The sequence below is a fragment of the Diabrotica virgifera genome, chromosome 8 (genome assembly GCF_917563875.1).
Source record: "Diabrotica virgifera virgifera chromosome 8, PGI_DIABVI_V3a".
NCBI classification, from domain to species: Eukaryota; Metazoa; Arthropoda; class Insecta; order Coleoptera; family Chrysomelidae; genus Diabrotica; species Diabrotica virgifera.
The window spans coordinates 132370165-132385104 of record NC_065450.1 but is presented as its reverse complement, the minus strand read 5'-3'; the positions used below and the strand labels follow the sequence as shown (position 1 = coordinate 132385104).

The 14940-nt window shown below is 33.4% G+C and overlaps 1 protein-coding gene across 4 annotated transcripts in view; it reads left to right on the top strand.

The window, feature by feature from the left end:
- Positions 1 to 14940, top strand: part of LOC126889476 (probable 3',5'-cyclic phosphodiesterase pde-5) — a 423420-nt gene that overhangs the window by 250946 nt on the left and 157534 nt on the right. The window contains exon 1 of one of the 4 annotated variants that reach the window (XM_050657795.1): positions 324 to 444. The exons of the other annotated variants lie outside the window; for them this stretch is intronic. Within the exon in view, the coding sequence (XP_050513752.1) occupies positions 390 to 444 (55 nt within the window). The 5' untranslated portion in view covers positions 324 to 389. Of the gene's footprint in view, positions 1 to 323; positions 445 to 14940 lie in introns of those variants that run through there. 4 annotated transcript variants of the gene reach the window in all.

Below are 14940 nucleotides of genomic sequence, written 5' to 3'. Positions count from 1 at the left end.
CTCACACGTCTATTCCTATTCTGGTTCACCTGTACGAACGTCATCACATTCTGTATTTTATTCCTCTTATAAAGTGAATCGTGCAAAATGAGCATAAATCAGGGTTTTCAATTAAGTTAAATACCCGAAATAATAACTAGTTATATTAAAAGTTTGGACAATCACGGGGCTTTATGTAATCAGGAAATGAAAGATACAACTTTAATAAAGTTGATTTTATTGACTCAATCTATATAATTAGGTATGCCTTTAATTAATTAACGTTGCTATCTCATTTACCAAATGCTAAGTAAACGGTGGCACGCGGACAGGTTCCTTATCTATATTTTTATCAATAGAAGCTTTGAGATTTTGTTGGGCATGAACGTTTATCACTCAACTGATGTGAAATGTGTAGTGTTTTTCTCCAAAGGATTATTTTTTCTGGTAGAAGATCAGACACTAGTAAGTGTAAAAGATATTTAATGTGTTCAAATGGTCATTTTTTGTTTTGTTTTGGACTTCGGTTTTCTAATAATTATTTTAAGAATAATATTAAAGGAAATACTGGACTTTACTGTAAAGTAAATATATACCTACACACATCGGTAAAGGCTATTTTCATTGCATATAACTTTAAAACGATTCATTTTGGAACAAAGTCGTAGGGAAAGAAAATAAAGATAATTGAATTTTGTATAATATACGACTGGTTTAAAATGTCTTAAATTATTATCCTTTCTGCAAAATAGCAATAAATAGAAAATAAGGGAACAAAAAAGAGTGTTTTTGTTCAATGTTTTTCAACCACTTTTGTTGCACTTAGAACCTTCATAATTGACTTAGAAAATTCTTACATCATACCTAAACCGTCCACCAAATTTCATTAAAATCGACCTAATAGATTTTGCATAATAATTTTGCAATCTAAATTTTTTTAAAAAAGTTTAAATGTTTAAAACTTTTTGAACAAAAAGTAGACCATTTGGAAGTTTGCTAATTATTTTTACATATAGAGAGGTTCTCTGTCTATCTAATACACTTTACAGAATTAAAATCGGATTATTTAAGCGGCCTCAGCACTGTTTTAAAGTTATAAACAATATTTTGGCTTATTAGTCCAGAAAGCCACTGCGCATCCGCTAGGAAAAATATTCTAATTCGGATTCTTTGCACAATCTTACTCAAAAAGGACTCCTTTTAACAAATTTGCATGTTGCCAGGACCAAAAAGTGGTCAAAATTTTTTTAAACGTTTTTTTTTTGTTTTTTTCCTAAAATTATTTTTTTTGCACGGAAAAAAGTTTTCTTAGGTTTTTTGGATCATTCCAAAGAAAAAAGGTCTTTAGTGACTTTTCTCTAAAAATGATAGTTTTTGACATATAAGCGATTAAAAATTGAAAAACTGCGAAATCGGCCATTTTCAACCCTCAAAAACTATGTGAAAAGCTGAAAATTTGAATGTTGCCAAGGTAGGTAGATATTCCTTAAACATCGATTGATGAAATCCCGAAGAGTTTTTTGCAATACAATATTTAAAACTCCTTTGTTTTTTAATTGCTAATCAAGCGTGCACGACACTATTTTCCACCGACATATATATGGTGCAAATGAAAGGAATAAATTCGTTATTTCGTAAACCGGCGACTTTAAGGAAAAATCCCGAAACAGGTCGATTTTTATTTTTAAGTTATGATACTGTGGCATGTATGGTATACTAGTGACGTCATCATCTGGACGTGATGACGTAATCGTTGTTTTTTTTTCAATGAGAATAGGGGTCGTGTGCTAGCTCATTTGAAAGGTTCTTCAATTCTCTATTCAGTAATATAAACATTTACATAATTATTTATACAGGGTGTCCAAAAAATTTTTATTAAATTAAATTATTTGACAAAAAAAGAAGTAGAAGGACACCCTGTATAAAAAATTATGTAAATGTGTACATTACTTGATAGAGAATTGAAGAACCTTTCAAACGAGCTACCAAACGACCCCTATTCTCATTTAAAAAAATCATCGATTACGTCATCACGCCCAGACGGATGACGTCACTAGTATACCATATCTGCCACAATATCATAACTTAAAAATAAAAATCGACCTGTTTCGGGATTTTTCCTTAAAGTCGCCGATTTTCGAAATAACGAATTTATTCCTTTCATTTGCACCATACTGTCGGTGGAAAATAGTGTCGCGCACGCTTGATCCGCAATTAAAAAACAAAGGAGTTTTGAATATTGTATTGCAAAAAACTCTTCGGGGATTTCATCAAGCGATGTTTAAAGAATATCTACCTACCTTGGCAACATTCAAATTTTCAGTTTTTCACATAGTCTTTGAGGGTTAAAAGTGGCCGATTTCGCAATTTTTCAATTTTTAATCGCTTATGTGTCAAAAACTATAATTTTTAGAAAAAAGTCACTAAAAACCTTTTCTGTTTGGAATGATCCAAAAAACCTAAAAAAACTTTTTTCCATGCAATAAAAATAATTTTAGGAAAAAAACCAAAAAAAACGTTTAAAAAATTTTTGACCACCTTTTGGTCCTGGCAACATAGAAATTTGTTAAAAGGAGTCCTTTTTGAGTAAGATTGTGCAAGAATTCCGAATTAGAATATTTTTCCTAGCGGATGCGCAGTGGCTTTCTGGATTATATAAACAAATACAGTGAGAATGTTTGAGTTGGAATAAATTCATTTTCTTGAGAATGGGAGTCTCTGGAGATAAATCCCGAAACAGATCGATTTTTATTTTTAAATTATAATTTTTTTGCATAAATATCATACTAGTGACGTCATCGTTCTGGGTGTGATGACCAGTGGGGGCTCGTGGTAATTTAAGGAGGGTGTTCAATTAAAGAATGTAATTATACGAACGGTGAATACGCGCCGCAGGCGAAAAATTTTTGGGGCCTCGCCAAAAGATGTTCTGTAAAATGAAACCTATCTTTGACCCGATTAGTCAGGATGTCACACACTTTTTTTGTTTTGTGCAGAATATGATACCTACTGAATGATGGCGCTTCTTCGGTGGTGAAGGTGGAGGCAGAAGTTACGAATAATGAAATGGCTTTGTCAAAACTGTTTAAAAATCCGTTTATTTTAACGGCATCCAAAGACCGAGAATGAAATTATAGTTTTATTCTTTGAAAATACTAAACATGGAAAACAAAATAAAGAATATAGTTTATCACACCCACATAATCACTAAGTTTTTCTATATTGTTCAACTTTAAAACAATGTTTAAACTTTTTGTTTCTTATTGCACATTCTTGTACTAAGTTTATCTCCGGCCAAGTTAGTCCATTCTTTTTATAAGAAGTCGATTTTCAAAACTATTTGCATTTTCTTTTATAAACTTTACTGAATAAGGCTACACCATCCTAAAAAACTACCTACCAAGATTGTATTTAATAAAATCCCACAACAGAAAATGCCAAACTGTGAATCGAAACGCTTCGCCCCGGTCTCGGTGTGCAGTGCACAAATGGTCAATGTTTTAAGATAGGAGAATCCCTGATTCACGGATTTAAGAGCTCTCGTTCTTCTATAGGGTTACTGTATAGTGGCTGGGTTCAATTTGACTTCTGCACTTACCACGTGCATCTAGCGTAGCGGTGTTGTGCAAACAAATTATGTGATTAATAAATACAGTTACATTTTAATGATACTATGATATTTATGAGATTTAAGAAAAAATATTTTAATGATATTTATGAGATTTTTAAAAATATGTATTTTAATGAAATTTGATTGGGTGTTCACTGCACAAATGAACCAATGGAGAAACCGCCCCTGGTGATGACGTAATCTAAATATTGGAACTAATTTAATTCAATTTTTTTTTTAATTCAAACCCTGTATAAATAGGTATGTTAATGTTTATATTAGTGAATACAAAATTGAATAGCCTTTCTATTGAACTATCAGACGGCACCTATTCTCATTAAAAAAATCATCGATTACAACTTTAAAACAGTGCTGAGGCCGCTTAAATAATCCGATTTCAATTCTGTAAAGTGTATTACATAGGTAACTTCTTTATATGTAATAAAATTAGCAAACTTCTAAATGGTCTACTTTTTCTTTAGAAAGTTTTTAGAAAATTTGAATTTAAAAAAAAATTAGATTGCAAAATTATTCTGCAAAATCTATCAGGTCGATTTTAATGAAATTTGGTGAACGATTTAAATATGTTGTAAGAATTTTTTAAGCGAATTATTAAAGTTCCATGTGGAACCAAAGTGGTTGAAAAACATTGAATAAAAACAGGCTTATTTTGCCCCCTTATTGTGTATTTATTGCTATTTTGCAGAAAGGGTAATAATTTAAGACATTTTTAACCAGTCGTTTATCATACAAAATTCAACTATCTTTATTTTATTTCCCTACGACTTTTTTCCAAAATGAATCGTTTTAAAGTTATAAGCAAAGAAAACAGAAAAAAAAATCGACATTTTCGGTTTTAAATACTTTAATTTTTTATTAATGTTCCGGGAATATTTGAAAAGGAGCATAAGTCAATTATTATTGTTGAAGTTGTTACCTAACTTTATCTGCAAAAATCCGAATGCCACCTCGCACATCCAAAAATAGACCTTTTTTCACAGATCCGCCCTGGTCTAATATGGTTGTAATAAAAACAAAAATTTATTGCTTCCACCCTGATTTATTACGGCTCTACATCTATCATCGTTCATAGACAAAATGCGTTTGTCGATAGCCTGTTAAGGTACGTTTGCTCATTCTTCTATCAGACGCACTCGGAAAGAAAACGGCATGTGTTGGTTACCCATATGTTGATTAATAATTCTTCGCTGAAGCAAGTCCTACACATGGTCGGTGGGATTCAGGCCGGGTGATTGTGCTGGCCAAGGCAACACATCATTACCGTTGTTGATAACCTAGTCTGTCATTGCGTGTAAGATATGTGAACGAGCATTATCATACATGAGGTGGAAGTTTTGACTAGCTGCACTAGCAAACGGGCGAGCGATAGGTTGTAGAATGGTGTCGAGGTACTGCTGAGCTGTAAGGATGCCGTCTGGAAAAACGATGTACGTTCTTCCACCGATTATTATTTCACTTCATACCATTACTCTACCACCTCTGTATGTGTAAATGTCCTGGACATGTTTTAAGCGTTCTACATTTCCAGATCGGCTCTACCCTCTTACTCGTAGAGAATCTGGATGTAATACAAATCTAGATTCGTCGTAGAATAAAACTATAGCCCAATCAATTGCATCCCAGTTTTGATATTCCTGGCACCACTGTAATCTTGCAGCGCGATTGCCTCTGGAAATAGATGGACATCTCAATGGCCTTCGACTGTGATGACTGCCTTCATGCCAGAGCCTATTTTATTTCAAATCAGGCCCGAGGCACTACACAATTTTCGGGCCCCTAAATATAATTTATAACAATAACTTTTTTAAATAAATTTTATAATTATTATGTTTATATTATGTTTTTATTATTATGTTTATTAAATATAATTTAATAACAATAACTTTTTTTAAATAAGACATATAATTATTATGTTTTTGTTATTTAATTATGTATTTAATGTTAGTGTTCTTGTACCAATGGCCATAGTTGTCGAGGTGCTTTATGTAAATAAAAAAAACATAATTACTAGAAATATAGTTAGTTGCACCAGAAATTTTAGTTTTTATTAACGATAAATAAAATTTATATTTAAGGGCATAGGCGCAAAATGTTGCCTATCAAAATGTTCAGTGTTTTTTAAATGTATTGATTTTTCTCGAATTCTGAGAAAACTAATAAATATTTTTGAAAAATTTAAACGCAGAATAAAATGTTATGGAGGGTAGAAAGTCCCTGAAAACTTCTATGTTTATTTTAATAAGTTACTGGGGTGAAAAAAAAAGAAAATTTAGTGTGAAAAAACTTTTTGCTTATTATTCTAATAGACTTCTACCCTCGGCCATAATGTAGTCTTTCATTCTGCGATTAAATTTTTCAAAAATTAGTTTTTTCATGATTCGAAAAAAATGAATACATTTAAAACACATTGAGCATTTTGACAGGCGACATTTTTGTTATCATTTATCATTTCCTGTTGGTAAAATGAAAGAATTTTGAAAATTTATTTTGTTATTGTAATAAAAATGTTTTTTTGGTGTTATCTTTCCGGGCCCCATTAAAATACGGGCCCGAGGCAGGTGCCTCACGGGCCTAGTGGTAAAATAGGCCCTGCTTCATGCAGATGATTCCTTACAGTATCATGGTGCGTATGGTTACCTGGCTTGCCCACTGCAAGTCGCTAACCAATACAGGTGCTGTAATTGTTCATTGTCTTTTCTAGAGGTTACCACTAAAAATTGGTCTTAAGATGCACTTGCAGCACACTCAGACCCTACATGACGTTCTGCTGGACTTCCAGTGAGATAAAAACGCGCCACAATTGACTTGTAACACTTTGTGAGACTCATACAACACTGTTCATCTCATCCAAAGTTAAATGACGTCATTCCATGATAAAAAACAATATTTTCAATGTACTAACTAAATAAGAACTTTAAAACATGAACACAATCGAAACTTCCAGAATATTTACTGCAGTATACAAACTGTAGTTTTTTTCCTCTCCTGTTAAAACTTTGTCAAATATTCGTTATCACTTTTGCCGTTATTTTTCAGTAAAAAATAAGGATTAACAGAATATCCAAAAAATACTCAAAAATATTATGTATAATAAAAGAATCAATTAAATACTTTCTAAGTAATATTTTTTCGCGTTTTTCCAAACGCGATTAGTTTTCCATACCCGAAATATGGACATTCTAAGTTTATTTACGACATTTAAAACTGTTATGCCCTACTATAATTTTTGCAGGTTCTTTTGTCTACCCATTTGTATATAGGAAGTATGATTTCTACTTTCCAGATAAATTCTAGTGTCCATATGCGGTCCATTAGTTTATGGATACGCTTCCATAGCACATCCCAAGTAGCACAATAAAAACATTTTAGTTTTATTTAAGGTTTATAAAGGTTTTATTGTGGTAAATAAGAAGATAATGGTTTTAAAGTTACCTTGTTGATATACTGCCAGAACTTTAAAACTGTTAAGCATTTGTCACTAGTTTTAAAGTATCTAATAAGGGTATCAAATAAGACTAATTAATCTTAATAGATAATTTGTCTTATTGTAGTTTTAAAATGGTTTATTCTCAGTTCACTTTAAAACTAATCAGTTTTATGAAGAACTTCCGGACTGTTTGGTTTTATTAGATTCTAGTTTGTTACCTTTTAGTATTATTGCAGTTTTAAAGATTCTCCTAATATCACTAATAAAACCTATTATTAAAACTACTTGATCTCAAGACTATTATGTCAGTAAAACATATGCCTTAAAACTATTTTTTAGTTGAAATTTTAGTTTTTTTTTAAGTTGCTTTCTTAAAAGCAATTAGTAGGCTATATTAAAACCAAACGCTCTTAACTGAATAAATTTGGATATCGTAAAGACTAAACTATTCTTCTTGTTAGAAACAATAAAACTAAACTCATCCTGTCTTTTTTCATGTCCAAAATGGTCGGCCATTTGTTTTAGAGCGAAACAGTGGTGTAGTGTGTTGTAAAAGTGGAAGTACAGTTAGTATGGAAGAAATAAGTAGCAAGTACTTACAATTTAAACGAACTGGTCATTTTAAAAGAAAAATACAACACACACAGCACTACGACGCCTCGATTTTAGGTTAGATTCACATTAAAACCGAGTGGCATTATTGATAGCAGCAATAAAACTAAATGGTTTTAATTCCAAGGCAACCTTGCTTTTATGTAGGATATATGCTCTTGGAAAGGTATAAAATAAAACCATTTGATCTTAACAATTCTCTGTCGATAGACCAAATAGTGTTATTTGGGTTTCGGCCATATTGCTTTCTGGAGATGCTGAAAGCCATGATAGATTACAATATAAGGCTTACACAAAAACTATAAATAAGCATCCTAAAGACATAAAGTCGATTTATTTTAACATTAAAGCATTAAAATTGTAGATAAAATTATTTTTAGTTCAAATGAATATTTTTCGGATTTAAATTTTTTTAATATTTTTATTTTTTAATTGCCAAAAGTCAGAAATTTTAGGGCGCGTGAGTTATTTAGACCTATTTTTGTTAACATTATCAATAACGTTAGGTGCGCAAGTGTTTTTCTACCTTGACAGTCCGACATAACCAAGTACTTTTTATTATTTTATAGTTACCAATACCTACCTCTCATAACACATGTAAAAATTTGTTGGCCTATATGGAGTGTACGCTTTTAAAGAATCATTTAATATGGTAAATTGTCTTTAAAAGCCTCTATTTAAGAAACCTTTTTAAGTTTGCTATAAAACTGCCTGCACTTAAAGTATCTTTTAACATGGTTTTAGCACCTTCACAGCAGCTTTAAAACCAGTTGCTTAAGAAAACAAAGTTTTAAGAAGGTTTTTATTTTTGCTTTTATTGACCTCTTTCAGAGTGGGCCCTTTTATGCTGAAAGCGGTTTTATTGCAACCTTAAGGTTTACTTAAAAACCAAATGGTTTTAATTTTAGTTTTATTCTACAGTTTTAAAGCATCCTTGAAAGACTTAATAAACCCGTTCGGTGCTAATTGGGATGTCCACGATTCTTCATCAGCTCTTCAGTTATTCCATATGTGCCAGGTGCTTTGTTATGTTTTAGATGCTTTATGACGTTTATAGTTTCTTTCAGTGTTGGTTGCTCAACTAGTTGTTCTGCTGTGTGGTGAATTATTTCTTCATCTTGGTTTTGTTAATCACTGAATAAATAGATAGTGAAAAATAATCCTATTACATAATTAAATAAATGAATAATTTACGCGATTATAAGTATATGTTATCCAAAAATATTCAAAACCTGAACCAAATAGCCACCTCGTTCGTTGCTGACGACGACATCGCAGTCAACTAATGTTTACATCTATTAGTGCATAACTTATGCGAATAAACTGTAATATATTATTAGGTAACTAATATACCGGGTGTCCACTTATATTTTCTCTCATTTTAACAGCCTATAACTTCTAAACGGCTCAAGAGAGAAATATGCGGTTTTCGCTAAAATGTTTTAATTTAGTAAAAGTTTTGTCTGAATGGATTGAACTTTTTATATCGCTTTCAAATACGAAATCAAAAATGGCGGATTTTTTAAAAAACTTTGTTGATTTTTTTTAATGGAATAAATTACCAGTATATTTTTTTGTAAATTGAAAGAAAGGTCCTTCACCTATCCAGCGATATAAAGTTTTTCAAAATCGTTTGTCAAATCACTGAGTAATTAATTTTTAAAATGAGAGGTGCAACATGGATATCACATAACATAATATCAATTTATGTGATTTCCGCATTGCATCTCTCATTTTAAAAATTAATTGCTCAGTCATTTGACAACCGATTTTAAAAATTTTTATATCGTTGGATAGGTAAATAAACGTTTTTTGAAATTTTTAGGTAAATGACCATTTCTTATAGCGCTTTTAAATAAAAAATGGCGGATTTAAAAAAAAACGTTGTTGACTTTTTTATTAAAACACCCAGTATCCTTTTTTGTAAGTTGAAAAAATGGTCATTTACCTATCCAGCGATATAAAAATTTTTAAAATCGGTTGTCAAATGACTGAGCAATTAATTTTTAAAATGAGAGATGCAATGTGGAAATCACATAACATAATATCAATTTGCTTAGTCATGTTATTTAGGTATGTGATATCCACGTTGCATCTTTCATTTTAAAAATTAATTACTCAGTGAGTTGACAACCGATTTAGAAAAACTTTATATCGCTGGATAGTTGAATGACCTTTCTTTCAATTTACAGAAAAATATACTGGGTGTTCCATTAAAAAAAAGTCAACAACGTTTTTTTCAAAAATCCGCCTTTTTTTTCGTATTTGAAAGCGATATAAAAAATTTAATCCATTCAGACAAAACTTTTGCTAAAATAAAACATTTCAGCGAAAACCGCATATTTCTATCTTGAGCCGTTAAGAAGTTATAGGCAGTTAAAATGGGGGAAAATATAAGTGGACACCCGGTATATTATTAGGTGACTATATTTTAATTATGTACCTATACAGTTACGTGTTTTTAGTTTGCACGCATAAAAACCACAGACAAAATCCTATCTCGTCATAGCTATTAGTGTATGTATTTAATATATTTATTGTTTACCTTACGATAACGGTAGTGACAATTTTTGGACTATTTATTAACAAAGCTTAAACGATCAGTGTGAATAATTATAATTTTATCGCATCAATAAAAGTAACATATTAAATTCTGAATCTTCCACAAGTTAATTATGTTTTATTTATAAAAATCCCATTTTATGATCATCATTATCTTTGACTTTATCTCTATTCGGGGTCGCGTCGGCTTCTCTAAATATACACACAACGCAAAAGTCTAAGGATATTTTAATAATTTGACAATACCAATGACAGAAATTTCATGACCATATAAATTTGCTTGTACTATAATTGTTGATACAGACACTCACTTCTTATCAAAAAAAAAAAATTGTAAAACTGATAGCAATACGTGTTTTAGAATGTTTGTTTTATAAGGGATAAAAAAATCGACATTTTTATGTTTTGTTTATTTTTAATTTTAGTCACTTTATACCATTCTTGCTTTAGGTGAGTTAAAGATATTGTCTTTTTATCATGCAACAATATTTAACGTTGGACGAGATGAATAGAGCCGTTAGCCTCCTTCAAGCTGGTATGCGACAAACTCAAGTTGCTGACCAGCTGGGTGTCTCCCAAAGCGTCGTAAGTCGTTTGTGGCGTCGGTTTAGAGACACTGGGAGTCCAGCCGAGCAACATCCAGGACGCGGTCGCTCTACAACTGTCGCTCAAGACCGATATTTAATTTTAAATGCCAGAAGGCTGTCAACAGTCACAGCACCCGAGCTGGTTAATAAATTACAGCCTGCACATAATGTAACAATTAGCCGCAGTACTGTGAGGAATCGTCTCCATGAAGCCAAACTTCGTATTCGGCGACCACTGAGATGTTCACCTCTATCTAGAGGCAATCGCGCTGCAAGATTAACCTGGTGTCAAGAGTTTCAGAATTGGACTGACAATGACTGGACCACAGTTTTGTTTAGTGACGAGTCTAGATATGGATTTCATCCAGATTCTCGTCGGACAAGAGTTTGGAGACGACCCGGAAATGGAGAACGATTACGACATCTTCAAGAATTGTATGCATACAGAGGTGGTACATTAATGGTATGGGGCGGAATCATGATTGACGGAAGAACTGATCTCATTTTCCCACGTGTTTTTCTCAGAAGTCAGCAATATTTGGACACTATTCTTGAACCTGTTGTGCGCCCGTTTGCTGCTGCTGTTGGAAAAAATTTTTACTTTAGGCATGATAACGCTCGACCACATGTTACGCATATTGTAACAAACTGGTTGGATAACGAGGGTATTGATGTATTGCCGTGGCCAGCACAATCACCGGACTTGAATCCCATTGAGGATATATGGGACATGCTCCAACGAAGAATTACTCCACATATGGGCAATATCTACAATGAGTTTCAATTAAAAGAGCTTCTGAGACAACAGTGGACACAACTACCTCAAGCAGACATTAACAATGTGATTCGGAGCATGAACAGTAGGATGTAGAGCTGTGATAAACCAACGTGGTGACCATACTTTATTTTAAATTTATATTTCGTATTTTTGACATTTTATGGTGGTATGTGAAACATGGGTGATTTGCAATATATTTTTTTTCTCCAATTTTCTGTTTTTTTGCAATTTATGGTTTTTGACATATTAAACTACAATTTAAGCTACCAATTTTGTATTACTTTTTTTAAGTTGATTACAGATAAACAAAATATGTACGTCTATTTATAAAAATATCCCTAGACTTTTGCGTTGTGTGTATTTGTTCATAAGTTACTATCTTGTGTCACCTTCAATCCCTTTCACAAACATGCCATGCATAAACGTCTCCCACCAAGTCTTCTTTGGCCTTTCTGTTCTACTTTTTCCAGGAGCTTTCAGCTCGGCAAATTTTAACTCTCGGCATTTACGCGATGAGAGGAGTACTTTATACAACATGTAAAAATTTCCAATTTTATAAAGATCTATAAAAAATTTATAAAAATAATAGTCCCCAACACACTCTCCTTTTTTGAAAATGATTACAAAAGTCTTAAAAAGTGGTTTTAATTGCTTCGTTTGAACGAGTCTTTTCCGAGTGCACGTTTGGCGAGTTTCCACACGCACAACACCTAAATTTGTAGCTCTAACGCGGTTATGTTTTATTGAATCTACGTCAAAAGGACGCGGAAAAAAGGACGCGCGACAAAAGGACGCGGAAAAAAGGACGCGTATCAAAAATGTAAATGTAGCATGGATATTTATGTACTTATGTAATAGAGCGGTCAGGGAAAGGAGGAAGACCTAACCCCTCGGTCTTAACTTAACTTTCGGGTATTAGAGTGAGAGAGGTATTTGACCACAGGTCCATTTTTGTTACGCGTCCTTTTGTCGCGCATCCTTATTTCCTAGGCGTCTTTTTGTCACGCGTCCTTTTGTCCGCGTCCTTTTGTCGCGCGTCCTTTTTTCCGCGTCCTTTTGACGGTACACCATGTTTTATTATTGCAAAACTATAATTTTTAGGTTTAATCAAAACATTATACGTTAAAATAAAATAAATCATTTTTGTCGAACAAAAAAGAGGGGGCGATCGTCGAGTCCGACACCCGCAAGATGTTACTCTAGCGCGGTACAGTTTTGTTATTACAAAACTCAAAAATTAATAACTGGTTCAGATCTACTGGTTTCGAAATTTATTAGTCTCTTATCAGGAGGCACATCTTATGCTGCTCTCTCTGATCCAACTAGGACAAACCCCGGCGTGCAGTCACGGATTGCAACGAACGAAATGGCATAGATGCCCTAGCGGCAACTGCTAGCAAAAGACTAAGTTTTCAATCCAATGCGCAATGGCATATGTATAAAACAACATAATGTTATTCTACATCCCACCAGACTGAAAACAATGGGAATCTTTCTGGTTACACCTCCGAGGCTTCTACAATTTGCAAGCCATAACGGATGCTGAGACTAAGGAATATTAGAGAATTTTACAATTTACAATTCACGTCCCATCTGCTCAGCGCGGTAAAGTGCCAACGAGAATGGTTCCCTTTGTATTCCAATCAGAGTAAACATGTAAATAAAAAATGAATAAACATTTTCAATTTCGTTGCAAAACGAAAATACCTCTGCATCATATTCTAGTCCAATCATAGAGTGCAGCAAGCAGCTCTACCGGTTTCGAAACTTATTAGTCTCTCATCAGGAGGCACATATGCTGCCCTCTCTGATCCAACCAAAAGAAACCCCGGCGTGCAGTCACGGATTGCAACGAACGAAATGGCATAGATGCCCTAGCGGTAACTGCTAGCAGAAGACTAAGTTTTCAATCCAATGGCACATAAAACCACATAGTGTTATTCTACATCCCACCAGACTGAAAACAAAGGGAACCTTCTCTGGTTACACCTCCGAGGCTTCTACAATTTGCAAGCCATAACGGATCCTGAGACTAAGGAAGATAAGGGAATTTTACAATTTATAATTCACGTCCCATCTGCTCAGCGCGGTAAAGTTCCAACAAGAATGGTTCCCTTCGTACTCCAATCAGAGTAAACATGTAAATCAAAAATGAATAACCATTTTCAATTTCGTTTCAAAACGAAAATACAGCCGCATCATATTCTAGTACAATCATAGAGTGCAGCAAGCAGCTCTACCGGTTTCGAAATTTATAAGTCTTTTATCAGGAGGCACATATCCTGCTCTCTCTGATCCAACAAAAAAAAAACCCCCGGCGTGCAGTCACGGATTGCAACGAACAAAATGGCATAGATGCCCTAGCGGCAACTGCTAGCAAAAGACTAAGTTTTCAATCCAATGGCAACTTCTCGTTGGAACTTTACCGCGCTGAGCAAATGGGACGTGAATTATAAATTCTAAAATTCCCTCATCTTCCTGAGTCTCAGCATCCGTTATGGCTTGCAAATTGTAAAAGCCTCGGAGGTGTAACCAGAGAAGGTTCCCATTGTTTTCAGTCTGGTGGGATGTAGAATAACATTATGTTGTTTTAGATGCCATTGGATTAAAAACTTAGTCTTTTGCTAGCAGTTGCCGCTAGGGCATCTATGCCATTTCGTTCGTTACAATCCTTGACTGCACGCCGGGGTCTGTTTTGGTTGGATCAGAGAGAGCAGCATATGTGCCTCCTGATGAGAGACTAATACATTTTGAAACCGGTAGAGCTGCTTGCTGCACTCTATGATTGAACTAGAATATGATGCCGTATTTTCGTTTTGCAACGAAATTGAAAATGGTTATTCATTTTTGATTTACATGTTTACTGACTCGCGAGTGGTACTGACTCGCTCAAACGAAGCAGTTAAAACCATTTTTAAGACTTTTATAATCATTTTCAAAAAAGTCAGTTTTCAAATAATAAAATTACTTTATTCAGTTTTAAGGTTTCTACATATTATCATGCACTCATCGTTTCCGGCACGTAGCGTTTAGTTTACGAAAAATATTGATTTTAATGGTTTTAAATATGAACAATTCATACTGTCCGGAACGTATCGTATCAGACACCTCTTTGTAAAATCAGGTTTTTCGGAGACTACCCTACGTGCCGGAAACGATGAGTGCATGATAACGTGTACCGGGTGTCCCAATAAGAATGGCTCTCAGCCATATCTCAGGAACAGTTTATACTACAACTTTGAGAAAAAAATATTTATAACAAAAGTTGCTTCGGGAAAAGCCTGAAAATTATTTTCATAACTTTAGGTTCACCGCTAGAAGGCATGATTGAATATCAAAAATTAAAAAATCAAAATTTTACAAA